The 27,391-nt window shown below is 36.6% G+C and overlaps 1 protein-coding gene across 1 annotated transcript in view; it reads right to left on the reverse strand.

Moving 5' to 3' along the window:
• The window catches only part of LOC127412715 (polypeptide N-acetylgalactosaminyltransferase 18-like), a 153,246-nt gene that overhangs the window by 21,357 nt on the left and 104,498 nt on the right, over window positions 1-27,391 (reverse strand). The window contains exons 7-9 of the mRNA XM_051649316.1: window positions 17,169-17,354; window positions 14,993-15,130; window positions 9,418-9,513 (exon numbers count right to left, since the gene is read on the reverse strand). Of these exons, the coding sequence (XP_051505276.1) occupies window positions 9,418-9,513; window positions 14,993-15,130; window positions 17,169-17,354 (420 nt within the window). The remainder of the gene's footprint in view (window positions 1-9,417; window positions 9,514-14,992; window positions 15,131-17,168; window positions 17,355-27,391) is intronic.

Genomic DNA, 27,391 nt, shown 5'->3' on the forward strand with positions numbered 1-27,391 from the left:
ACTGACATTGTAGTCAACAGTGTTGGGTAGATTACTTCTGAAATGTGATCTGATACTGATTACAAATTACACAACAAAAATTGTAATCAGTAATGTAATCTTTTAGATTGCACTTTTAGGTAATCTTGTTGCATGTTTTGACGAAGATCTATGTTTTAAGTGTACTAAAGGAACAGTTCACCCAAAAATAAAAATTCTCTCATAATTTACTCACCCTCATGCCATCCCAGATGTGTATGACTTTCTTTCTTCTGCAGAACACAAATTAAGATTTTTAGAAGAATATGTCAGCTCTGTCGGTATATACAATGCAACTGAATGGGTGCCAAAATTTTGATGCGCCAAAAAGAATGTAAATGCAGCATAAAAGTAATCCATAAGACTGCAGTGGTTCAATCCATGTCTTCAGAAGTGATATGATAAGTGTGAGTGAGAAACAGATCAATACTTAAGTAAATTTTTGCTAGAAATTCACCAAAAACACAAGAAGAAGAATGTGAAAGTTTAAATGGAGATTGACTGAGCAGGGAAGAGAATTTATAGTAAAAATTTACTAAAATATTAATCTGTTTCTTACCCACACCTATCAGATTGCTTCTGAAGACATTGCTTTAACCCCTGGAGTCATATGGATTACTTTTAATCTGACCTACGAGATTTTTGGAGCTTAAAAATGTCGGCACCCATTCACTTGCATTGTATGGACCTACATAGCTGAAATATTCTTTTAAAAATCTTCATTTGCGGTCTGCTGAAAAATGAAAGTCATATATCGGGGATGGCATCCGGGATGGCATAAGGGTGAGTTATTGATAAGAGAATATTCATTTTTGGGTGAACTATTCCATTACTGCTGTATTCCATTCAAATCTGAAAGTCGGAATTTCAAACTTCCTACTAGGAAAAGAGCAATGGAATGCCACTTAAAGTTGGACTTCCAACTTGGAAACTTGTGCGGAAATCTTTAACTCCCATTTTGCCAAGATGCAGGTGCGTGACGTCACACAAACATGTCGGCAGCCAGGGAGATGTACAAAATTAGTGATGAACATTCACTTTGATCAAAAATCTAAATAACATTGATCAACGGGGGCCTGGGTAGCTCAGCGAGTAAAGACGCTGACTACCACCCCTGGAGTTGTTAGTTCGAATCCAGGGCGTGCTGAGTGACTTCAGCCAGGTCTCCTAAGCAACCAAATTGGCCCTGTTGCTAGGGAGGGTAGAGTCACATGGGGTAACCTCCTCGTGGTCACTATAATGTGGTTCTCACACTCGGTGGGGCGCGTGGTGAGTTGTGCGTGGATGTGGAGAATAGCGTGGGCCTCCACATGCGCTATGTCTCCGCTGTAACGCGCTCAACAAGCCAAGTGATAAGATGCGTGGACTGATGGTCTCAGACACGGAGGCAACTGAGATTCGTCCTCCGCCACCTGAATTAGGTGAGTCACTACGCCACCACGAGGACCTAGAGCGCATTGGGAATTGGGCATACCAAATTGGGGAGAAAAAGGGAGAAAAAAAATATTGATCAACGAGTCAAAGTTCCTACATTACATGATATTAAAGCTTTTTTAACAAACATTTGCAGAAACAGGTGCACAGAACATAATAAATTATACTCTCTTTTGATAATCATACACCTGTAGCCCAAATGCTAGCGTTGCAGCATTGTTTATCAGTTGGATTGCTAGGAGACATCTCTGGTCACAGTTGAACACCTGCTACGCTAACAGGAGTGTTGCAGTTTTGTTTCCTAACACGGCATTTTTGAGCATCTGGCAATGGAATGCCTTTATGGTCGGAGATCGGAGATATCAAACGGAATTTCCCACAACCGACTTTGAATGGAACACAGCATAAGTACCAATTTACACTCCTTTACACACTTTGATTAAATAGTAGTAAAAGCTTCAAAGTACAAATTTTTCTACCATAACCTGAAAGCTGTTTTACTTTCTTTGAAAGCGAAAAGTACTTTCTTTAGACACCGCAGGAGTTTGCCCCCACCCAAAATGAAAATTCTGCCATCAGTTACTTATGTCATTCCAAATTCATATGACTTATGGGACTTTCTTTCTTCAGTGAATGAATTACATTTCGGTCTATTTCTCACCCAAAGCTATTGTAAGGCTTCAAAAGACAGAGTGTATGGACCACTTTTATGGTGCTCTTGCATTGTTTTTAAAGATTAAAAACTTCAATCCATTTTCACATTCACTGCATGGAAAAGAGCTACCACAAAGAATGTCATACAGGTTTGGAATAACAGGAGGATGAGCAAATGTGACAGAATTGTCATGTTTGGGTGAACTAAAACAACTAACCTTTGCAGAAGGAGCCAAATTACTGCCACATTACTCAACTGACATCATCAGTATATGCAGACAGTTTAACAGGAGGGAAAATATGTGCATACCTGAACCCACTAAACCCTTAATCTTATTGAGCAGCTTTCTAAAGCTATTGAATAGAGCGTGCCTACAGCGAACAACCTTGTCTAAATCCTCTCCTAGTTTTAAAAAAGAGAACTCCAGTAACCATTACCCTTCAACACTTTCAATGTTCTTGTCGAGCAATGACTCCAAGTGGAGAACCAAACACCAGGTGGAGAACACAAAAAAGATGTGATTGATGTTACAAGCATTCAAAGGTTTTTTCTTGGTCCACAGAAATAAAACCAACTTTTGGGCAGGAAAGTAAAGACAATTTCAAAAGATATACATTTTCCACTATACATCTGTTCTATATACAGTATATATGACCTGCCAAATCACCTTCATCTTGTCCAAAGCTTTTGGTACAACTTTATAGTTGGCACAAACCTCCATTAGATCACCTTTATTAGAACTGTTCTTCTGCAGTCCTCTATCCAATTAAATGCTCGACCAGAATGTTCCAGTAAACCTTCACAGGAAGTCTGTTTCCAGGTTTTCAAGGCACTTTTCCATTTGTCATTGCTGTGAATAGCTCTTCTAAAGCAGAGCATTTGTAAAACCATAAAATTACCAACGCCATAAACAAATACTTTTATTTATAATAAATGAAAGGAGTATTGGGTAGATTACTTCTGAAATGTAATCTGGTACTGATTAAAAGTTACAAGTTTATTTTTGTATTACATATTACATTTTTTCATGGAAATCAAATTTTAAGTGTATTAATTACCAATTTGCACTCCATTCATTAAACATTAGTAGGGCTGTCAATGGATTAATTTGTTTATCAAATTAATTACATGGTATGCAGATTAATTAATCAAATCACAATTAATCACATATATAAATATTCGCTGAGAAATCCCCTCAAATAACAATAATGATTACATAATTATATATAGCTACATTTAATTAATTACAAATACAAATATATATATATATATATATAAACCCTAATAATTCAGATAATTAAAATGCATTACATTATTGTTGCAGACGGGCAAAGAATTGATAAGACAATACAAAAATTGGCTTTAGAATCCAATATATTGTTTATTTCATTATTATTGAACATAAGCCAATCATTACAGTTCACAGCAATCCATTTTGCAATTGAATTAGTCAATTAGTCCAAAATATATTATGAGAGCTAGTCCAAGAATGCGTCAGTGTACACCTGCATCAGACGGACTAATACATACTGCTTTTAAGTCGCTTAAACACAGTTTGAAACTTAGAAAAACACGTAAGAGATCCCTGCATTCGGATTTGCTGTACATAAAGCTGTTTGAAAGCAAGAACGTGTTCTCATCTTGTGCTGTCTCCTCTCAATAATGCCCGTTTCACATCGCAAGCTTGAGCAAGATGTGAACAAAATGTCAGCTTAACTACATCGTAACTACAGCTGCAGACTCGCGAGGGCTTTCACACTGGACGTATTTTCACAGCGTCACAGCAGTAACTCTACACAGAAAAATAAAGTGATTTCTATGTAACTTGTCAGTAGTTATACATAGTTAAATTCAGCCATTGAATGGCAATATGTTTTTGTTTAAACACCAGCAAAAATTTTTAAGTGTTAATAACTTTCCTCAAACCACAAAGATCACACTTACAAAATCATAATAATAATAATAATAACTTACCATCTGCAACGGCCGAAGCAACTGCATCCCAGGCTTTTTCCTTTGAGAATGAATCCTCATAAAAATTATTTTGAGGGTCATAAAGCACTTTGTGCTTCTCCACCTCCATAATCAGTCTTGTGTCGTCCACTGCTGTACACGAATGAGATAAGTTTTGAATTGACCCACCTCAGGGTCCGTCACGTGCAAGTGTTTACAAGTGAAAGCAAACTCTGCTGTGATTTGGGTAATGCTGAAGCCTATAGACCCGGTCTATGTTTTATAGTACAGAACAGACTATTAGACAGCTTTTATCTAATTTTTCTCATATTTTTTCATATCTCATATTTTCAGGCTCATAAGTTGTAGTTTACTATAGTTTTAAATTTTAAACCATACTTCTGCTTAAGCTCTATAATTCAAATATTTTAAATTGGTAAATCTTATGGAAATATATATCTTTTCATTTTTTTATAACGTGCTCTAATTCATATAAAAGCACACTAGACTACTAATACATGCTTATTCTGTGCATTATGCACTTTTGGTGTCAAATGACATTCATTTTGTCCATGAACAGTGTGCTGTCACTTTAATTGAACTTGAGCAGCGACGCTCTGACGCGCTGCTGACGCGCTGCTGACGCGCTGCTGACGCTTCTGCTCTAATCTGGTATTATGGACGGCGAAAAAAATATACTCTGTTCATGCCTCGCTCACGCTTGCGATGTGAAACAGGCATACGTTTTTTTTGTTTTTTTGTTTTTTGTTTCCTCTGTATAAGCTGCACGTTGCCTAAACAGCTGAAGTTTTGCTTACTGCTCCCTGGAGAAAACAGGTGGTACTTCAAGCTTAAATTGCTCCAATGGTAGGAATATTCCATATTGCGATCCGGGGACATTATTAATTGCATTAATTTTTTAACACGTTATTTTTTGTATAATTAATCACACTGATTTAGCGTGTTAAATCGACAGCCCTATAAACATTAGTAAACATGAAATCAGTAACTGTAAAAGTAACTCAAATCTGATTGTGCACAATTTTAAAATGTAACGGAATGTAATTGCAAGCACATGATTTTTGTCATTTAAATACTGCCATATTTTCATATTTTGCTGTGATGTTAAGCAGCTCTCCTACTACCTCCACAGATTTTAAGATATTGGCAGTAAAGCTTTAAAAAAGAAAACAAATAAAACAGCCAGCCCAGCACTAAAAACACTTTTGTGACTGAGAATTATCCCACTCTTTCCACCGCACTATTGTATTTAACTGTGTGTAATGTGTTTGTTGAATAATGGCAATGTCTTACAATGATCAAATTGTGCTCTAGCATTCAGTTCAAGGATTAGATTTTAAAATTACTCATTGTAAGGATACGATAGAGCAATAACCACCCAGAGGAAAATACTATTCCTCAGATGTTGCTCATTCATAGCTCAGAAGATTTATTGGAGTTCTGTTATGTTTCATTGAAGTATAAAAAAAAAGCGTTTCTCCTAAAAATTCCTCAGTAGCAATAAAAATAAAAACAAATGAGACAATTGCTGATATACTGTACAGTACAATAAGAGTATAGAGCTATAAAATGAGGATAGTATAACTCAAATACATTGGTCTTAGAAGCATTTGATGAGAAATGTTTGAGTTTATATTGAAATGTCAGACTAATGATTGCAGATTTTGGTATATTGGCAAATCTGAGCACAGTTTGAGATCTTTCTTGTGAAGATTATGGTCTTTTTCTTAGAAGAAGTAGAACACTCCATTAGAACACTCCATTTGCTCTCCATTTAATCTAATTGCTGTCTAGGTGAAACAATTGAGATTTGGAAGAGATCTCACTTGTGATTCGTCTTTCCTACAGGCTCCAGCACAAAATTAGGTCATTATTCTTGTGACTGGTCATTACACGTTTTCTGGAAACGTACTGTAACTATCTGGATTAGATTAGACTATTAGACTATTTTCCCCCATCTGCTTCAACAGAAAATGGCAAATCAATAAACAATGAACAGTAAACAAAACATTTCTCCATTCTTTAGTAAGCTGTAGAAAACATCTCACTTGTTCTAAACTATTCTGCACTGACGGACAGAAAATTCCCTGGTGATCTCAGAGCCAAACAATTCATCAGCATTGAACAACTCATCTTTTAAATGTGATTATTTGATGTAAAACTACTGTATTTCCGTCTATTATTTTTGACAGAAAGACTGGATTTTCTTTTAGTAGCTAGGATTTCAAATACAGTTTCATCTTCCCTGAGAATCTTACCTACTACTTCACCCAACCCTGTTTCTCGAGTTTTCCCTGTCAGGAGTCAATGTCTTCATTCATCATTCTTCTATTGCCTCATCCTACTGTTGTTCTGCTCCTTTTCTGCTGGGATCAGGTATCACAGCACCTTCTTTGTCTATTTTTGCACACATTTCCTGACCACCCTGAGTGACATTATCAGCAGTGACTCTCTCACTCTCACTCTCTCTCTCTCTCTCTCTCTCTCTCTCTCTCTCTCTCTCTCTCTCTCTCTCTCTCTCTCTCTCTCTCTCTCTCTCTCTCTCTCTCTCTCTCTCTCTCTCTCTCTCTCTCTCTCTCTCTCAGGACATCAGTGCACATGCCACAATTGGATCCTTTCAATCTTTCAAGAAATCACAAAATCAAACCCATCTATCCATCTGAATTTGAGAGCAATATTTAGCTAATCCTTCTAGGTCTTTTAAATAATATATTCTTGTCACCTGAAAGAATATACTGGAAACAAGTTGACCATGCTCTGTGTGCTCTAATGAACAGAGGACATTAGAGAACATCACCTTCCTCACCATTTTGACAAGTGGGAACACTGACAGATAACAGTCGTTATTACTGTACACAACTCTCTTGAATACTTGATTCTGATTGGTCAGTTGTGGCATTCTATGGTCAAATATGTGGGAAATTCTACAATCAGCCACTCATTATCGCAAAATAAACCCTGACAGTTATAAACCCTGAAGAATTTTTTACATGGCTACTTACCAAATAAATGGATAGATATGAAATAAGGATTTGAGTTGAAATTATGTTATTATTAGGGCTGTCAATCAATTAGAATTTTATTGAGTTAATTACATGACATGCAGATTAATTAATTGAATTAATTGCAATTAATCGCATATATCAAAATTAACTGAAAAAAGGCTCCCAAATAAAGAGAATAAAAATATATAATACAAAATATTTCAAAGAATTATGCATATAATATTTAATAAATGACGCAAGCTTATAGGTTCTTTGAACTTGTTATCTGTTAGCCAATTAGCTCAGTTTGCAAGTAAGCCAGTTTCCTGAACCCCTCCACCTCCCCAGCTCCACTTGTCTAGATCTGCTACATGGGGATTGTATGTATGTCTAATTGTGCAGTAGCATGTCATACATGGTGATGCAGCACGTCTTGTGTTTTTCTAAATGTGGAGCAGCAGTAGCAGCATGTCCACATGCTTAACTCACTATGTCTGTGTATGTTCTAACAGTAGTAAGTCTCCGTACTTGCTCTGCAGCAGCAGCGTAGCAGATCTAGTCCGCCAAGACCAATATCCTATAAATACATCATACCCACATTAACATTCTATATTTTTAACAAAGTTGTCAAGACTGAATTACAATAATTCAGATATTCAGGTTAAATGTGATGCATTATTGTGGCTGATGAGTAAAGCTTTGATAGAAAATACAAAAAGTGGCAATATATTGTTTGTTTTTTCTCATATCATTGAAGATAAGCCTACGGTCGACACCAATCCATTTTGCAATTGAGTTCATCTACCCTGTTCTCACTGGCCGCAATTTTTCGTCTTCACTATTTTTAAATTGTTGGTCCATGTACAAATGCATCAGATGGGTGCTTTTGGAACATCTCACTGTCTCCCACTCTCTTTTAGCTTCTTAAATGCTACTTTTTTAAGATGCTATGTAAGGTTAAAATTGGCTTAAATCAGTGGTTCTCAAAGTGTGGGGCACACACATTCAGCAAAAATAGTGACAATACACGCAAGAACCAATGTGTGCAATTTCTACACCTCTGCTTTTTCTCCTGCTTTGTTTACATTTAAATGCAAATGAATGAAATGACACGTAATGAATTTGGTTTGCAATGTGAAAATGTTTGTTGTTTCAAAATAAATTTAAACTTAAACTTTGAAAATCGCATCTTGAGATCTCTGCATTCTGTTGTGCTTCGTCCAGCTGTCAACAGCGCGTCTACGCTGCTTGTGAGGTTTACTGAGGCGTACTTACTGCCCCCTACTGACACGGCTCATAAAACACAAAGTTACATGCACTTTAAGCTTTAATTGCTCTGATGGTAGGAAAATACATACTTTTATTACAGAATTTACATAAGGGTCAGGAGGCATGATTAATCGTATTAAATTTTTTATGTAATTAATCACAATAAATTAATGCATTAAATTGACGGCCCGAGTTTTTATGCTATAACAAAAATACGAGTTTCCAGATAAAGCTAAATTCAACCCCTAGTTTGCGTCAAAATTCTGTTGGTGTTTATATTGCAAATATGACCTTCTGACTACTTGTTACTCCGCTTTGGATGTCTATTTGCTAAATAAATAAGTGGACATGAAATGTATATTTGAAATTATTATATTAGCTTACTTGTAGAGATTGCAGAGTGAAACGAGGAGTAGGATAGATGACTCGCAATTACCAAATGACCCGTCTGATATCTCTTTGTACCCGGATGTGCAGTCATTATTCAGAAATATCTCACTGACGGATGGTGTGATTAACCAATCAGAATTAAGCATCCCAGTGAGCCATGTAAAAACTATTGTTATTCGCTCCATGGGATATTTGATTCTGTTTGGTCAATCACGGCATTCTGTTTTAAAATATTTTTGCATAATGACCGCTTAACTGTACTTGACTGTTATCCCAGGCAACCGATTTCCTATATATTGTATAGTTTCATGTCCCTCTATGGTCTCTTTCCTCTCACTTAATAAACTAATTTAAACTCAAATCAATATTTCATGTCCTTTTAACTATTTATTTTTTAAGTAGCTATATATTAAGTGGGATAATGTACAGTCAGCCAGAGCAATGCAAATCCTCTCCGCTTTACACCGGGATCATGATCACCCTGTCGGGGTTTATTTTGCGAATAAAGACTGGCTGACTATACAGTATTTCTTACTTAAAAAGAACTACTTTACAATAGTGTTACATTTCTCAAACTCTTTGTAAAACCATTACAAGAGCTACCTATACAATGTAACTCTTTGAACCACATTCCATTGATGCATGTGTAGAAAAAAAAAAAAAAAAAGAGTGAGAGAGAGAAAGGTAACTCACCTGAGGTGTCATACCGTGACAGAGGTAAAGGATGGGAATGTTGTCAGTTTCTGGCCCTTGATCAAGACACAAGTCACTCTTCAGAGAGTTCCTTAGCTGAGAGAAACATGATGCATATCAGCTTAAGAGAATTAAGTAGACATCTTCAATCATGTGCATGATGACATATTTTTGCTTTTGCATAGATGAGAATTAAAATAATAATATTTTCAAACAGGTTTCCCGAACACCCCCTCCATTTTCCATTGATCACCCAAACAGATAGTCCCACTCCCAATCTCATGCCATTGGTTGAGACAATGTTGCTGTTTCGGACTGGTAAGAAAGCTCAAACAACCAGATGAATGTGTTGAAACTGCCACAGAGCCACAGTGTTCACACTTTTCGGAGAAATCAACCCAAAAATGGCTTATGTATAGTTGTCTCTGCATATTAAGCAGGGATATGAAAAAAATATATTAACATTGAAAACAATCACACAACTTAGCTGAAGCAGAATACACAGCAGGTAAAACCCAAGGCTGTTTCTCAAGTGCACCGTAATGTGGTTCAGCTCTCTTTTTCTAATAACAGCTTCTCATTAAAAACATCATTTTCATAAGTGTATGCACACACATGAATCATCTAAATTATATTTCAGACAAAGTCTGGTTACAAGAGGTTCATTGTCACATAGTATTTTCCACAAATGACTTGAACTCACTGTGGTAAGTTACCTGACTTTACCACTGAAGTGTTTATCGGTAATATCATTTTACGGCAGCCTGATCTCATAAAAATTTGCGTGACAATGGCAATGGCCATTGCCATAAATATTACGATAAATAAGAGGTGAACAAAACAGACATCCTTAACCTAAACCTAAACGATGCACATTTACTGAAGCAACCACATCATATCGTGTCGCATCTGTGACAGTTTCGCTTCGCTTCGCTTTCACTTTCGTTTCGAGCATCCTTGGCTGGGCTTGAGGTTCGGTCTCCGAGTCCAAAGTCCAACAATCTATCAGGTGAACTACCACGTAAGATAATCGCATTGGAATAAGTGTGTAAATGTAGGTGGGTCTGTAACGCAAGCGTTAAAATATATAGTTTTTCAAATGATGCGTTAGAGTAAAAGTGTTTTGGTATCATAACAAAGCAGGGTGTGAGTAATAAAGCGAAAAATAAGTGTTTATAAAGTCTTAAACAGCCATAGTACCCTTGATGTTTGTGAAAGTGAATAAAACACAGTTGTTGTAGTACCTCTAATATTGACTTCACCAAGAAACCGCAGCAATATGTAGAAAGCGGCACGTAAATCTCAGTTTGAAAAAATTTAACACTATAGTAACGTTCATTCTATGAGACTAGGCTGCTTTATGCAGAGCCTCAAAAAAAAAAAAAAAAAAGAGAAGAAAAAAAAAATTCTCAGTAGGTTTAGGGGTTTATTTTAACTGGGGTCGATGGACGCGCCGGCGCGTGCTGCTGGATTTTTTCCGCATAACAGCGGAAACAACTTAAAATACTCCGTCATTTTTGGGCATACAGATAAGTGTAAGACATCATTAGAAACTATAAAGTGTCTACTTTTATTTGTGTACACTCACAATAACAACAAAACCTTGTGCTTTTGTAAAATAAAGAAAATAAACAGGGTGCGCTTTCAGCAGTCTCTGTCTCCGCGAGCATCTTTCTGAAACACGTCACAAAAATGAACTGAAACTCCGTAAATACTTATCACAAAAACATGAAACATATGTCTAAAGAAAGCTTAAAATGTCTACTTTTAAATAAAACAATTCAAATTTAAAACAAATATTATCCTGCAATGTAATCTGTATGAAACTAAGCGATGTACAGTTTCTCCTGGCTCAGCTCATTATTGCTAATGTGATCAGACCCACCAACAGAGCATGCTATTCATACTGTAAAGTGCTGAGGTGGTCTATGCAAATATGCAAATATGCAAATGGATATCATCAGATTCATTCACTTTCCTGCGCGTTTGGAAGATGGCACGCTGCACATGTGAGGAAGCTCCACAGATGGTCCTGGATAGTGTCGAAGAGTTCACATTTTCCTCAGAAGAAGAGTGGGACTCTGACGATGAACGTTTACATTTTGAAGAGCGATTTGATCCAGCCGAGGATACAATTCTGGATGAGTAAGTCATTTAGTTTTACTTACATTAGTTGACATGCTATTATAAACATGTACATATTTTACTTCCCAGTCAGAGTATTCAGAGTATTGAAATTTGAAATATGTCCTAATAGGCAAGTTTTAGTTACATTTAAATGTTGTGTCGGCTAAAGCATGTATTTAAATTGTATGCTGTATGATATAAATATGATATGTAATATGTTAAAAAATAATATGAATGTTTAGATTATATATTAACTAGTGTTTATGCTGCCTCATTATCATCAACGAAGCTTGTGCTTGCAAATATCTGTTCGGGTGTAAATGTGTAAAATATGCTGTAAATATGCCCATATTAGAAAATCAGCATATTAGAATGACTTCTGAAGATCATGTGACACTGAAGACTGCAGTAATGATGCTGAAAATTCAGCTTTGATCACGGGAATAAATTGCATTTGACAATATATTCAAATAGAAAACAGTTATTTTAAAATGTAAAAATATTTCACAATATCACTGTTTTTGCTGTATTTTGGATCAAATAAATGCAGCCTTGGTGAGCAGAAGAGACTTCTTTTAAAAACATTAAAAAATCTTACAGATCTATACACTTTTAAATGGTAGTGTAGGTCTAAAGTTTTTAAGTCTTTATTTAAAGAAAATGTATAGTCAAATTAATTCTTTTAACTTAAACTTGATTTTGTGAATAAGCTACAAACAATACATTCAATAATTAAGTCTACTCACATTCATTCTCTCTCAGGGGAGGGGTCTTTGTCTCCTCAGGTGTGAATCACATCAATATTCATGATCATCCACGCCTCCTCGCATATGGCCTTTCTAACACTAAAAGTGTCTTACAAACGTTAAATGACTATATTGTTTTGTATGAATGAGTGATCAGGATGGTTTCACATCATTTGTATAGCAAAAACTCTAGGCTACAAGATCCAGTCCTCAAAAGTCTTGTGAACAAATGTTTAGTATGTGTTATATGGCCTTATTTCAGTGACTTACAATTTTTGTTTTTTCAAAAACCACGCATAAACGTTATTTTCTCAAATATACAAACATGTACATACATATTGCTCACATATTATTGTAGCCCAGTTTGTGCTGAAAACAGTGTTATCAGACTTTAGACATTAATATGTTTTTAAGCAACTGAAAAAAACAAAACAAATGTCAAGGCATGTCAAAACTTCTCCAGGGCCCAAAACACCCTCAGACCCCAGAGGGTTAAACTGAGCGAAAATAAAGTTTAAACACAAGGCTGTGTGTATCAGTGACAATAGAATTTCTTGCAGAGCACTTCCGTAGATCTAATCTCTGTTGTGGCATTTTCTGCTGGATTCGCCTGAACACTGCTGTGACTTTTATTACCGTGTGCTGAATATCTTGCAAAAGTGATTGAAAGGCTCATCAAATGCAGTCAGTCAGAATAAAGTAATGAGGACGAGAGCTATTTCTGAGCCCTTTACTCCCAGAATTCATTTCAATAAGGCTGACCTATTTTCCACAGTTTCTTCCTTTTTAAATTGTATCTCTGAAAACACATATACACAGGATGAGCACTGCACCTCCAGCAGACAGCTTGTTTCTACATCAATATTGAGTCAAGTGCATTATTATTTTGTCTAGTGGGAAATAAGGGAATGAATTGTTTGGACTTGACATGCATGGCTAATATAAACAGTACGGGTGTGCTACACTTCAAAGACTACCAGTGCAGGCATCACTTTGTCAAGCAATTTGGAAAATCCTTTTCAGATGCTTCAGACGGAACAGTGAGTGGGTTTTACACGTGGCAAGCTGCTGCTCTCAAATCCAGCCTCAATGGTAGAATATCTGGGCACTGACAACAGCCTGTCGCTTATTCAGCACTCACAGGAACAGCGGTTAAAGCATTAGCTGTGTGGAGAGAGAGAGAGACTGTCTTGCTACCACCACTGCTCTGGACTGGATTAGACTTTTCACAACATAATAGAGTTGTTCAGCCATAACGTTAATTTGTAGGCCAAACTGGAAGGCTAATTCACCGTGGGTTTCCTCAGGACTTTCCAATGGGTTTTAGAATAGCAGTTTTTGAAGTATAAGTAAACTAAGATCTGTTGTTAAAGGAATAGTTCACCCAAAATGAAAACTGTCATTCCAAACCAATATGACCGTTTTAATGAACATCACATATCATCCTTTCAAAATAATGGCAGTGGATAGTGCCTCATTTTAAAGCTTAAAAAAGGACTCAAAAAATATCATTAAAGTAGTCCAGTTCCAGAAATGTAAGTAATTTTATAGTGTACATATCGATGTTCATTGCACATTCATAAGTGCGATGAGAGAAGCTTGTTCACATTGGTTCACATGTTCACACGAGACCTTGCTAAAAACAATGCAAATTCTCACATGAACACTCTCTCATAGCACTCAATAACTCGGAATGGATGACAAGATTTTAACTGAAAAGACAAAAAGTTACATTTCAGGTTGTTCAATGGTTGTCCAATTTGCCAAACACTTAAACTCAGCCATTGTGGTAGTTGTATTCCTTATCTAGCAACTTATTAGCAATGCATGTTTTTAAAAAACACAGCTGCATTGCAATATATATATATATATATATTTATATATATATATATTTTTTACAGAGTAATTTTGTCTTATTTTTCAGTAAAAACATCTAAACATTTTTAAATGGGTCATGTCATGAGGAATAAAATTTTCCTTAATATTTTGACATATAAGAGGTCATTCTACTATGAAACAGTGTACATTTCAGAACATATACATATATAAAAAGAGTATGTCATGATCCCTTTAAAACAGGAAAAATTACTTTAGAAGTAGAATGTCAGAGAAATCGAACAAAATTTAGTTAAGTCTATGAATCAAGCTTTTTTTCTTAACCCAATGGCAAATAGTTTTTTCTTGTTATAAGCATAAATGTAGCTAAATTTTGTTCGATTTCTCTAAAATCACGACAAAATATCTTGTCATTTTGCTTCAAGTTAAATTATCTTGTTTTAAGAATGTTTGAATATTTTTACTGGAAACAAGAGAAAAATACTTAGTAAGAAAAGTATTTTCTGCAGTGTGCTTCAAATGTCACCTTTGAGGTACAGTATGACTGTGTGTAGTTTATATTGCACAACAAAACGTGAAGTCTCAAGTACCTTATTTTACTTATCCATCAAAAACAGCTATTCTAAAATTAAAGTGAAAACTCCCAAGGCAACCAATGCCTTGAAAATGCTAATTCTCTTTCCGTGTTTTAAGACTACAAACTGAAATTTTATTCCAGAAAGCACTGCTCTGTGAAATGAATCAATCTGACAAAATATACAGTTATTTGTGCTGTATTTGAGCTCTTTGTTTGTGGTTTAATATGTTGCTCTTGCATGTACAATCGCGTCTACTTCATAACAGTAAGACTTAACATTAATACTCACCACTCCATATGCGATGGTGTCTGTGTACATTCTCATCTCAGGGTAAATGTTAACTAGATACCAACGGAAGGTCTTGCACTGCAGTCTTTTCCTCAGCGCTTTCCTTTCCGTGATGTCACCAATGTCTATCCCTGAGTCCTAATGACACACAAAAACAAACCCGGTTTGTGCCTGGTTAAAACATCCATCTCTGGCGATTCGATCACAAGTGGTCAACAAAGACATACACCTGTTATTAACTTGTGTCTCAAATGCATCTCCTGTGACCACTTGTGTTCAGATTTCATAGGGAGGGTCTTTGAATTTGTGACTACATAGATCACTTGCCAGATTTCATTGTACGGTTTTATTACAGTACAGCAAAGACCTCCGTATACCACTGGAGGTGAAATATGAAAAAAACATCTTAAGTTCATGTTGTTCAAAGCACTAAAACCATGTCGTTTTTCATGCATCCTCAGTCATTTCCCTTTTCCTTTCAACATTCAGCTTAGTCCTGGGAATCACTGCAGTTTCACCACGCCTTCCGCTCTTACTAGGTCTCAATTGCTGTCTCACTGATAAATGCATGAGCAGGGCCAAAACTCTCTAAATAAATGGAGCACTGCAACATATGGTTGGAAGCCAGACTGAGGGCTGGAGAACTATAACTGTGGTAATGGACAATAACAGCTGTATTTCTCAGTATGCATTCTAATCACTTTTCTACAAGCTTTATAATCAGGTCTATTATAACATATTCATGACTTAAAAAATAAGAGCTGGAGAGACAAAACTGATCATAATTTTTATTCCCAACAACGAGTGCTTTTAGCATTTAACTGAATTTGAGATGTATGAATCTTGTTAGAACTTCCAACCTCAGTAAGTGTGTCATGGTATGAGTGGATTCAAGATTCAACACTAATTTTCCTTTCCACAATTTCCTATATTGTCATGTATTTGCACTCTATAACATCAAGAAGATCAGACTTTCCCTGTGTAAGCATGCTATTCAGCTCCTTTTCCAGACATTTGCCATCTCAAGACTGGACTACTGCAGTGCACCACTGGCTGGCCTTCATGAATGTGCAATAAACCCTTAAAGGAATGTTCAGGGTTCAATACAGGCTAAGCTCAGTCGACAGCATTTGTGGCATAATGTAATCTGGAGTGATAAAAATGAGCAATCTTTTAAAAATCTGCATGCCCCCCCACCCACCAGAACTGATGTCACGTTGCTTAAATTAGTTCACATATACTATATAGTCTAGTCAAAAAAGACTTAATAATGTTGACATATTATTAAGATGTATAATTTGTCAAAATTATGAACAATTTTGAACAGCACACTATATGGTAAATGTGAACTAATTTAAGCAAAGTAAAGTCAAACCCATGGGTGGGGTCAATGTAGTGAGCATGGATAGGGGCCATGGTTTTTATAGCCTCCTTGCTAGCACATCTGACTCCATGTGACGGGGATCGCTGGGTCGAGTAGGACAGGTGACACTGGTGCCGTGACCCAGATGGGAGTGAGATTTAGGCAGGGCGAGTGTAACAGTAGCCAGCTGGTACGTGATAGCTGTGCAATGTGTAAACCTCACTCTCCTGGCCTTAAGAGATGCACTAGCAACCGAGGATAGGCACCATGGCTTTTATAACCTCCTTGCTAGCGCGTCCAACTCCCATGCCGGGGATCGGTGGTTCAAATCCCTCTCGGGGTGGGTCGAGCAGGACCGGTGACACATAAACACAAACATAAACCACGTTTCAAAAGTATAGACACAAAACGTAAACACTATACATGTTAACTTGATTTTAGTGTGATCAAATCACTGTTCTACAAGATAATATTATGTATATTATTATGCCACAAATGGTGTTGCTTGATCTTGACTTGTATTAAACCCAGAACATTCCTTTTACATACTCCCTTCCAAATCGTTACTCAAAATAGCAAACTATCAAACTTGTCAATGTTGCTTTGTCAAACCATCTCTGGATTAGCATGTACTTTTCTTGTCAATTTTTGAACTATCTATAGCAGCTTTTCTTATGTTACTCATGTCACCTTAGGATGAATCACTTAAGCATTCCTCATTTGTAAGTTGCTTCAGATAAAAGTGTCCGCTAAATAAATATATGTAAATGTCAACATGATTTTGAGTGGTATGAAGCAGACAGTAGATCTCACCTCCTGTGGAATGTTCCATGCCATGTAGACGTGGCTTTTAAACTCATCCATCCATACTTCAGCCACTCTCAGAGCATTTCTGCGTACGTGGGTGGTTAGATCCTCTGTGTAGGGCTTGTGGGCACGCTCGATATGGGCGATACGAGCACAGGGCAACACCTCCACACTTCCCCCGCACTGCCACACCTATACATATGCACATACAAAGAACCATACAATCAAGAAGCATTTTCATGCTGAGAAATCAAAGAGTCACCATTCTAGGTAAGACACAGATGGATGAGGAGCAGAACTTTTGTATGATGACCTGGTTCACTGTGTCTCTAAGACTAAAACTCTACTCATCTGGAATAGTTAACCCAAAAATGAAACTTCTGGCATAAGTTTTTTCAATAAAATTGCAGTTGATAGTAACTCACTTTAAAGCGAAAAATAAAATAAAAAAGGACCTAAAAGTATTAATAAAGTAGTCTGTGACTCATGCATCATTTATATTTAGTCATTTAGCAGATGCTTTTATCCAAAGCGACTTACAAATGAAGAACATAAGCAATTTGTCATACAAAATTCAACATTCTCTTCAGAATTGCACTGCCAAGTTCTCACAGTGGCTGGAGTGGTAAAGATGCTAGCACATCATATTCCAAGTCTTCTGAAAGCATACAGTAGGTTTTGGTATGAAACAATCTGAAATTCAGTTCATTTTTTTAGTGATAATCTTGGTGTCTGTTATGGGTTGATCAAAACAATACAGATTGATAAATAATAATCAATATTAATGATAATGTTAAATGATATGAAGTACACACATCTTTGGTTTTGTGTCGATGAAGTGGTATTTCAGCCTTACTGATGGTGCTGTGGGGGCAAAAAAGTTTGGGAATCTGATCCATACGACACATGTAGTTTAACCCATGTCTTCTGAAGCATTATGATTGGTTTTGGGTGAGAACAGACAAAAATGTAACTCCTTTTTCACTATAAATCTTGACATCTGCAGTCTCCTAGGCACGGTCATGATTTGAAGCTCGATTACACTTCATCGCTCTAGCATTCTTGATACAGGCGCAAAGTGCTAGGTACGTGCTCTGCATATGCGTCAAGTGCGAGGAAATGTAATCGAGCTTCAAATAGTATATTTTGGTCCGTTCTCTCCCAAAGTGATCGTATTACTTTATAAGACATGGATTAAACCACTTGAGTCTTATGGATTATTTTCATGCAGCTTTTATGTCCTTTTTGGAGCTTGGAAGCATTGGACCTATGTTGTATGGATATAAACACATCATATATAATTCAAAATAGATTTGTTTGTGTTTCACAGAATAAAGAAAGTCGGCATAAGGGTGAGTAAATGATGAGAGTTAGAAAGGAATGTTCCGGGTTTAATACAAGTTCACCAAATTTAACAGTATCTGCGACAGTTTTGATTTTCACAAAATTGGTTTAGACTCATTCCTCCTTTATTAAAATAATAAATAAATTACAACATTACAGTAGGGCACTTTACAATGCAAGTAAATGGGGCTAGTCCATAAATGCTAAAATACACACCATTTCTAAAGTATTCCCACTAGACGCAAACATTATACATGTAAACCTGATTTTAGTAATTGCTTACAAACCTTATGTGTGTAAAACTGTCTTGACAACAAAACTCTGTAATCCTGGTTTTGGAAATAACTTTACACAGATAAGGTTAATAAGTGATTTTATCACACCAAAATCATATTAACATGTCTAACCTTTATGTCTTGTTGCTATACTTTTGAATCTGTATTTTAATGTTTATGGACTGGCCCCATTCACTTCCATTGCAAGTGCCTTACTGTAATATTATTATTATTATTTTTTTTTTATAAACAAGAGGCAAGTAACAATTATTTTTAATCAACACTTTACCACAAATGCTGTTGATTTAGCTTAACTTGTATTGAACCCGGAACATTCCTTTAATTAAATTTTCTCCTTTTGTGTTCTGCATAAGATAGAAAATCATAGAGGGTTGGAATGACATTTTCAATTTTGGGTTAACTATTCTTTTAAAAATGCCCAAACCACCATGAGACCCAAAAGTGTCTGAGAAGGGATTTAATATACTGTATAAAGGATGTTTCAAATATTGATTGGTCTCAAGGGAAAATTATAACATGATATTAAATATCCGCCTATAGGACAAAAAGCTCTTACAGCAACAATACAAAATACATAACTCAGTGTAAATTTATTAGGCCCTCTGGCCTCCAGGCCTTCTGATTAGTCTAAACCATAAACCACCTTACATACATTCACAGTAAAATAAATAAATAAATAAATAAATAAATAAAAAGCATGGTAAAACCATGGTACTTTTTGTTAGCCTCATAAAATGAGAGCTGCAATTTGAAGCCACATTTTTATTGTTTTAAGTTTGTCAGCCAAATTTCATATACCACAGTCTGTTGAACAGTATGACTTCAGCATATGAGATGTCAGGACTTCACTTTGAAGCCAGAGGAAGAGATGAAGAATGTGGTAAGTATATTATGAAGCTGAGCAGGAGTGGAAGTGATGAAAGACACCCGATCTCTGCTTCACTCCAGCAGCTGCACTCTGCTCTCACAATGAGAGCGAGATGAAGCTGTCATGATTCCCTCAACAAGAATCCTTATGAATGTATAGCTCATGACCTGCCATGTGTTCCATTAAAGGGCTCTATGAGGTGCTTGGATGGGCTTAGAGGGTTACAGATCTTCAGTTCAAATCCAAATCACACCAGGCCCCTGTTACATGCAGGAACACAGTTTGCTCGTTTTGAAGATGGGGAGTCAATTATGTGTACCCTCCTTTCAATGATATCAGCGGTTTCGACCAAGAAACAGAATGAGCCACACACACTCCCTTGGTGACGTCTGTAAGCAAAATGTGCAAATTAAAGGGATAGTTCACCCAAAAATCACAATTCTGTCATCATTTACTCACCCTGATGTCGCTCAAAACCCATACAACTCCCTTTCTTACATGGAACACGAAAGGAGATTACAGAATGTTAAACAAAATGTTAGCCCCAGTCACCATTTACTTTCATTGCATCATTTTTTATAGGCAGATACTATTTGCACCTTTAATTAAATACTAACATATAGTATTGGGGCATCACTGCAGCATGTTTTTTGTGTTTATTTAGACTCCCACAGACACCCTACACCATCTCCCACCCCTAAATCTAACCCTATCCTTACCTTACAAAAAATAACAATGGGTTTACCACAGTAACTATAGTATCACCATGGTATATTATAGTGAAATCATAACCACAAAATTAAACATGGTTCCTATATTAATGCCGTATTACTGTAGTAACACCATGGTTAATTGCATTAAAATTATGGCTTCTGCCAAAGAACCTGTTCACTAACAATATTACTACAGCAAAACCGTGGTTAATTTTACCTGGATCAAACCTTTCTCTCAACTCCCCGATCATCACCGTGACCAAATCACTGCGAGGAATTCAACCTTTATATTCATTCTTCTTATTATTATTATTATAAGTAGTATTAAAGAAAAATATTAAGAGTGGAGACAGAAAACAAGATGGGGAAAAGTGGGAATCGAACCCGGTATGTCACACATTTGTTTTTTTATTTCAGTAATAATTTTTGTTTTTGACAAAAATATCCTTTAAATTTTGTCAATATTTTGTCATGTCATATTCATTCTAGTCAGTTCCACTCTGAATAAAATGGCATATATTTTGTCAATAAAAATAACATTTTAGTTGACAATATGTGCAAAATAACAAAAAACTGTCAAATTTTATCAAAACATTTTTATCAGAAAATTTAGAAAAATTTACAGTATAAACATTTCATTTAACAAACATCGCTTCTAGAAAGATAAAAACATTATTAGCGCACTGTAATTATCTTACAGTCAATTTTTTCTCATCATATTTTCATCAACATTATGTTCTAATTCAAATTGGCTGGGTTTCCCGATAACGTTGCAACTTAGGCTTTTACGATCATCTTAACTAATGTCGCTCGTTATTTTACAATGGAGAAATGCCTGTTTCCCAAACCAGAACGTAGATTGCTTGTTATAAAGTCAAACTTAAATCCTTTGTTATGGGAGCTGTCCAGTCCAAAGGTGCAGATCACTTTGGCCGATATGTCGAGGAGTTTGTCTTCTAAACATGAAAATAATGTGGAAATACTAACAAACATGGAAGTTGTTTGTAACCTTGTTGAGGCTCCTAAATGTATTAACTATTACGGAATTTAATAAAAGAAATATTTACGGCTTTGGTAAGACAGGGTTTCAGATGTTTGCTCAGCTTATAGAGATGAATAAAAGTGACGCAAGGAGTGCATGTAACAGGTTAGAGTTAGGTGAATGTAGGCGATGAGCATCGCATTATAATAAGGGGCTCTCACGTAGCCTAAAGTGTTGTTTCTTTGGCTGGAAACTGAACAGATGCACACAGAACAGGATTAAAATGACGGATATCAGTACTGAACTACTTATAGACCTTTCTAAATATTAAGATCATCTACGTACAGTTCTAGGCAGTGTGCACGTGTAGCCAACTGCCATTATGAAAAATGCAATTTGTGACTGCCATATAAACAGACTACATGACTATGTAAACCAGCCATTGGAAGAAGGAAGATGAGGATGAAGAAGAAGAAGAAGAAGAAGAGAGAGAGAGAGAGAGAGAGAGAGGGGGAATCTTTCATGACATAATTATTTATTTAGGCCTATTCATTTAAGTTTTAAACTACAGGGTCACTTTACTCACATATGTCTTAAGAAATCCATTTAATAAGATCATCTTTCTATTGCTATCATGGTTATGATTATCAAATAAGGCGAATAAAACTTTATACTGCATTATGTGTCAAGTAAATTTAGATCTATCTTTAGACCTAATTTAGACCTATCACGTTGCACACGCAGACTGTACAATGGCTTTCCAAAGATCAGAATATATTTATATAATTTATTTAATGTCCACCCGTGACTCTACATAGGACAAGCTGCTATAGAAGATGGATGGATGGTGTTCAATGTCCCTTTGTCTCTGATAAACTGTGAAAGATGCGAGAAAGATACATTTAAGTTGCAATTAATGGACTTAAGAGTGGTTCAAAGCTCTCGTTAATTTACAAGCGCTTCTATGTACTACTTAGATAACGATGCTTTTGGGAAACGCACCGTAGAGATTAAGTACTACTTAAGTGCTACTATCCTTCTACTTAGTGCTTCGGGAAACCCAGCCATTGTTTGATTATCGTCATGGTGCCTCTTTTTCGTCTAGTCTTCGTTATCATTCACAAAATAAATAAATAAAAAAAACCTTCAACAACAATCATTTTCGGCAATAATTTCATGACGAGATTAACACTGGAAGTAAAAAAAAGTCATACTAGTATGTAACAACATGAGAGTGAGTAAATGATGACAGAATTTTCATTTTTGGGTGAATTGTCCCTTTAACATACGTCTGACTTGAATAGTTTCCCGGATCGTTGTAAGAACTGTGCAATTAAAAGCACTCACAGTACTAGCTACATCAAGAGAAAAGAAGAAAACAAAAATTCTCTGTGTGGGTGGAATTGCTGTTTGTCTTGGTATATTGTTGTTGTTGACCAAAGCACGCATTAGCAACCGCACTGCCCTGATATTTACTCCATTCTAATTTACCCTTGTCAGAATCCATGTTGGACAGACTTTGGACTACTGTGAGTAACATGAACAGTGAACTGAATAGGGGGCGTTTTTAAAATGTCTGTTTCTCTAGTACGTGTGTGTGTGTGTGTGGTAATATAAGTGTGAATGTGCGACCGCCTGCTTTTATCCCACCTATCTGCCTGCCAGTCCTCCTACGGACACTCACAGTCCTTATAAATAGAGAGCCGTTCTGCCATTTGTCAGAGTGCTAACTTTTGTCTAGCTCTCTAGTGTGCTAACATTGTGACTCCCAAATGATTATCTCCATGCTAGAATTTGTTCTGCCATGATGACACTGATTGGAGAGTGCACTGGCTCAAATGAATCAAAATGTCATTCATTTTCTGATGCAAACATTTGTTCAAGGGTGCTTCATTCCTGTGGAGTGCATTCATTTCACATCACAGAGAAAGAGAGAGAGCTGTTTGGGATAACAAGAGTGGCCGACTCAACTGCTAGTAAAACAGTGGCTTTTGTTCGAAATGAATATTGGAGCACTGCTTACTGTACACTACACACTGAATACTGCATAATTTTTTATTTTTTTTTTAAATAACCTGTGAAACAGTACACATTGGGTAAGGAATAATTTACAGTACAGTCAGCAAGATATCGCAAAATAAACCCAGACTTACCAAATAATTAAAACATGAACATAAAATAAATGTTTGAGTTAAAATTACTTTATGTGAGAAAAAAAGAGACAGCAGAGTGATGCGAGAGATATGAAACTAGCACAGCTATGTTAGAAATAGGTTGCCAATTAAACCGCTTAGTCATTAAACAGTTAGGTCACTATAAGAATCACTGCAGAATGACTGACTGATCAAAATGAAGTATTCCAAAAAGCCATGTTAAGGCCGATTTATATCATACGCTGTAACCTGACACACTCCTCTCCAAAAATGCCACAATGCATCGCATCTACGCAGACCACACAAAAGCTGTGATTGGTCAGCTTTGTAACCAGAGACCCTCAGTCAGGATGATTAAAAAGACATCTAAGGTACCTTCACATTTTCTTCGAGATCTGTGCATCATATCACACTTTTGGGCTCGTTTTAATCGGGAGCATCTGCTGCTTTTTTTATTCTGTGTTTCATTAAGTTCCAAGCGAAAAAGGGACAGAGAGCCCTATCTGTTTACAACTTTAAACTTGATGCTTTTACACAATATATACTTGGTCTGTGAGTGAAACAATATGTTTTTTGCATTCTACTTGAGACACTTTGCTTTTGTTTATTTATTAGATGTAGCGATGCAAAAACACCAACACAGAACTACAGATGCAAACCACCCCATAGAGGCTACTCCATAGGTTAGACACGGAAGTATAAATCGGCTTTAACATGCAACAATAAACAGTTGAAAAAGTAGTATGCTACACTTTTGTCATATGACCTCATTATGTGCATGCTTAATTCAGTGAGCAGCGCCCAGTTATCATCTCTGAAAATAAAAATGCTTATTAGGCACTTTTAACCACTCTTTCACAATTTGAGCCCAATGAATATTGGCACTGTCGTCCTGGAATATGCCCGTGCTGTCAGGGAAGAAAAAATCCATTGATGGGATAACCTGGTCATTCAGTACATTCAGGTAGTCAGCTGACTTCAGTTTATTGCCTAGACCTGACCAATTGAAGCAACCTCAGATCATAACACTGCCTCCAGAGGCTTTTACAGTGGGCACTATTCATGATGGGTGCATCGTTTCATGCGCTTCCCTTGTTACCCTGACGCGCCCATCTGGAATAGAGTAAATCTGGACTCATCAGACCACATGACCTTTTTCCATTGCTCCACAGTCCAATCTTTATGCTCCCTTGCAAACTGAAGTCGTTTTTCCCGATTAGCCTCACTAACAGGTGGCTTTCTTGTGGTCACACATTGTGCGTGTGGAAATGCTCTTCCTTTAACTACTGAACATAGCCATGAGTTCTACTGTCAATTTTTTACGATGTGACTTCAAGCGTTACAGTGATCTCCGATCACGATCATTCATTTATTCTGTGAAGCTGACGGTTCATCACTATACTTCCAGGTTTAAATAATGCATTGGACAGTTCTTAACCCAATTCCAGTGATTTCAGCAATCTCCTTAGTTATTTTCATTGCTTGATGCAGGCCAATAATTTGCCCCTTCTGAAACACAGTAACATCTTTTCCACAACCACGAGATATGTATTCCGACATGATTGTTTAAGAAATGAGAAGCTACACACTGCATCAGTTAGGGTTAAAGAATTGTTGCCATCTGAAACATATTAATCACTGCAATAATGATCCAATCATTGGCTCTTAAGTATCTGCTTATTTAAATTCAAATGGCGACTTTTTTTTGGCCAGGCAAGTGTATTCACTTCCTGTTCTTTCTGTGGTCACATACAGCACAGGAAAATAATCTATAGCATAAAAGCTAAATATGACAACAACACAATGTGGATTGTAAGTTTTGCAAGAGGTATTTTTATACCTAATTTGCAACACTAATGAAAAAGACTTGCCAGGACGATATCTCTATAAATACTTCATAGAAAATAGTTTCTGTCACCTCACTATGTTGAGTTTTCCACACTGAACTAACTGTGTTGAAAGACAACACTGCACATCTGAGAATCTGAGTCATTGTTCTCTGGGTGAAACCAGCTGGAAATGGCAATGTATGTGAAGTCACATTAATCAACTATGCTTCAGCAGTCCCAGCCCATCTCTGAGGACAGAGCGGTGTGCTTAGGTTACTTTTCATTGTAGCAAACAGTAGTGATGCTCTATTCCTGAGAAAATGCCATCTGTTTCAACACCCCCACCCACCTTCTTCGTCACAGAGGTTCTCAATCAGCAAAACCCTCATTCCCTTTGGATACAGAGAGAAAGAGCCCTCACACAATGCTGCTTGGTGTCCTTCAGACCCTGGTCTACAGCAAAAAGCGATTTGAATGAATAGAGTACAAAATAGGGCCTGAAACTATTAAAAACTATTAACTATTAAAAAAAGCTGTTTTTGTCAATGGTCAATAAAAGAATGTGCCTGAATTTCAGAAAATGTTGACTCAACCTCAGAAGGTAAAACTACATATTATATGAGCTTTTTCAATTTTCTATTACATTTTTTTTTATTTTTTTTTTTTATGGAAGCCCTGAACTGCAAGGTGAAAAAATAAATCAATGTCCAACAATTTATTTTGTTTTTTCCTTGTTTGTTTTTTTCTCTCCGTCTCAGACTTCCCCCCAAAAAATGCTTTTTACTTGCTGAAATTATTTTATTTATTTTTTTTCAGATTTTTTTTCTCTCTCTGAATGTAGGTAGCAGGATTGCAAATTTTGCCAAAATTAAGCTGTCATTCAGAGTTGCATGGGACCAAATGTTGGTTTTTATTTGATAAAATGTATAAATATTTCCCATAAATTAAAATATATGTGTGTATATATATATATACAGGTGCATCTCAATAAATTAGAATGTCGTGGAAAAGTTCATTTATTTCAGTAATTCAACTCAAATTGTGAAACTCATGTATTAAATAAATTCAATGCACACAGACTGAAGTAGTTAAGTCTTTGGTTCTTTTAATTGTGATGATTTTGGCTCACATTTAACAAAAACCCACCAATTCACTATCTCAAAAAATTAGAATATGGTGACATGCCAATCAGCTAATCAACTCAAAACATCTGCAAAGGTTTCCTGAGCCTTCAAAATGGTCTCTCAGTTTGGTTCACTAGGCTACACAGTCATGGGGAAGACTGCTGATCTGACAGTTGTCCAGAAGACAATCATTGACACCCTTCACAAGGAGGGTAAGCCACAAACATTCATTGCCAAAGAAGCTGGCTGTTCACAGAGTGCTGTATCCAAGCATGTTAACAGAAAGTTGAGTGGAAGGAAAAAGTGTGGAAGAAAAAGATGCACAACCAACCGAGAGAACCGCAGCCTTATGATTGTCAAGCAAAATCGATTCAAGAATTTGGGTGAAGTTCACAAGGAATGGACTGAGGCTGGGGTCAAGGCATCAAGAGCCACCACACACAGACGTGTCAAGGAATTTGGCTACAGTTGTCGTATTCCTCTTGTTAAGCCACTCCAGAACCACAGACAACGTCAGAGGCGTCTTACCTGGGCTAAGGAGAAGAAGAACTGGACTGTTGCCCAGTGGTCCAAAGTCCTCTTTTCAGATGAGAGCAAGTTTTGTATTTCATTTGGAAACCAAGTTCCTAGAGTCTGGAGGAAGGGTGGAGAAGCTCATAGCCCAAGTTGCTTGAAGTCCAGTGTTAAGTTTCCACAGTTTGTGATGATTTGGGGTGCAATGTCATCTGCTGGTGTTGGTCCATTGTGTTTTTTGAAAACCAAATTCACTGCACCCGTTTACCAAGAAATTTTGGTAAATTTTCATGCTTCCTTCGGCTGACCAGCTTTTTAAAGATGCTGATTTCATTTTCCAGCAGGATTTGGCACCTGCCCACACTGCCAAAAGCACCAAAAGTTGGTTAAATGACCATGGTGTTGGT

The sequence above is a fragment of the Myxocyprinus asiaticus genome, chromosome 2, assembly GCF_019703515.2.
Source record: "Myxocyprinus asiaticus isolate MX2 ecotype Aquarium Trade chromosome 2, UBuf_Myxa_2, whole genome shotgun sequence".
In the NCBI taxonomy this organism is placed as follows: domain Eukaryota; kingdom Metazoa; phylum Chordata; class Actinopteri; order Cypriniformes; family Catostomidae; genus Myxocyprinus; species Myxocyprinus asiaticus.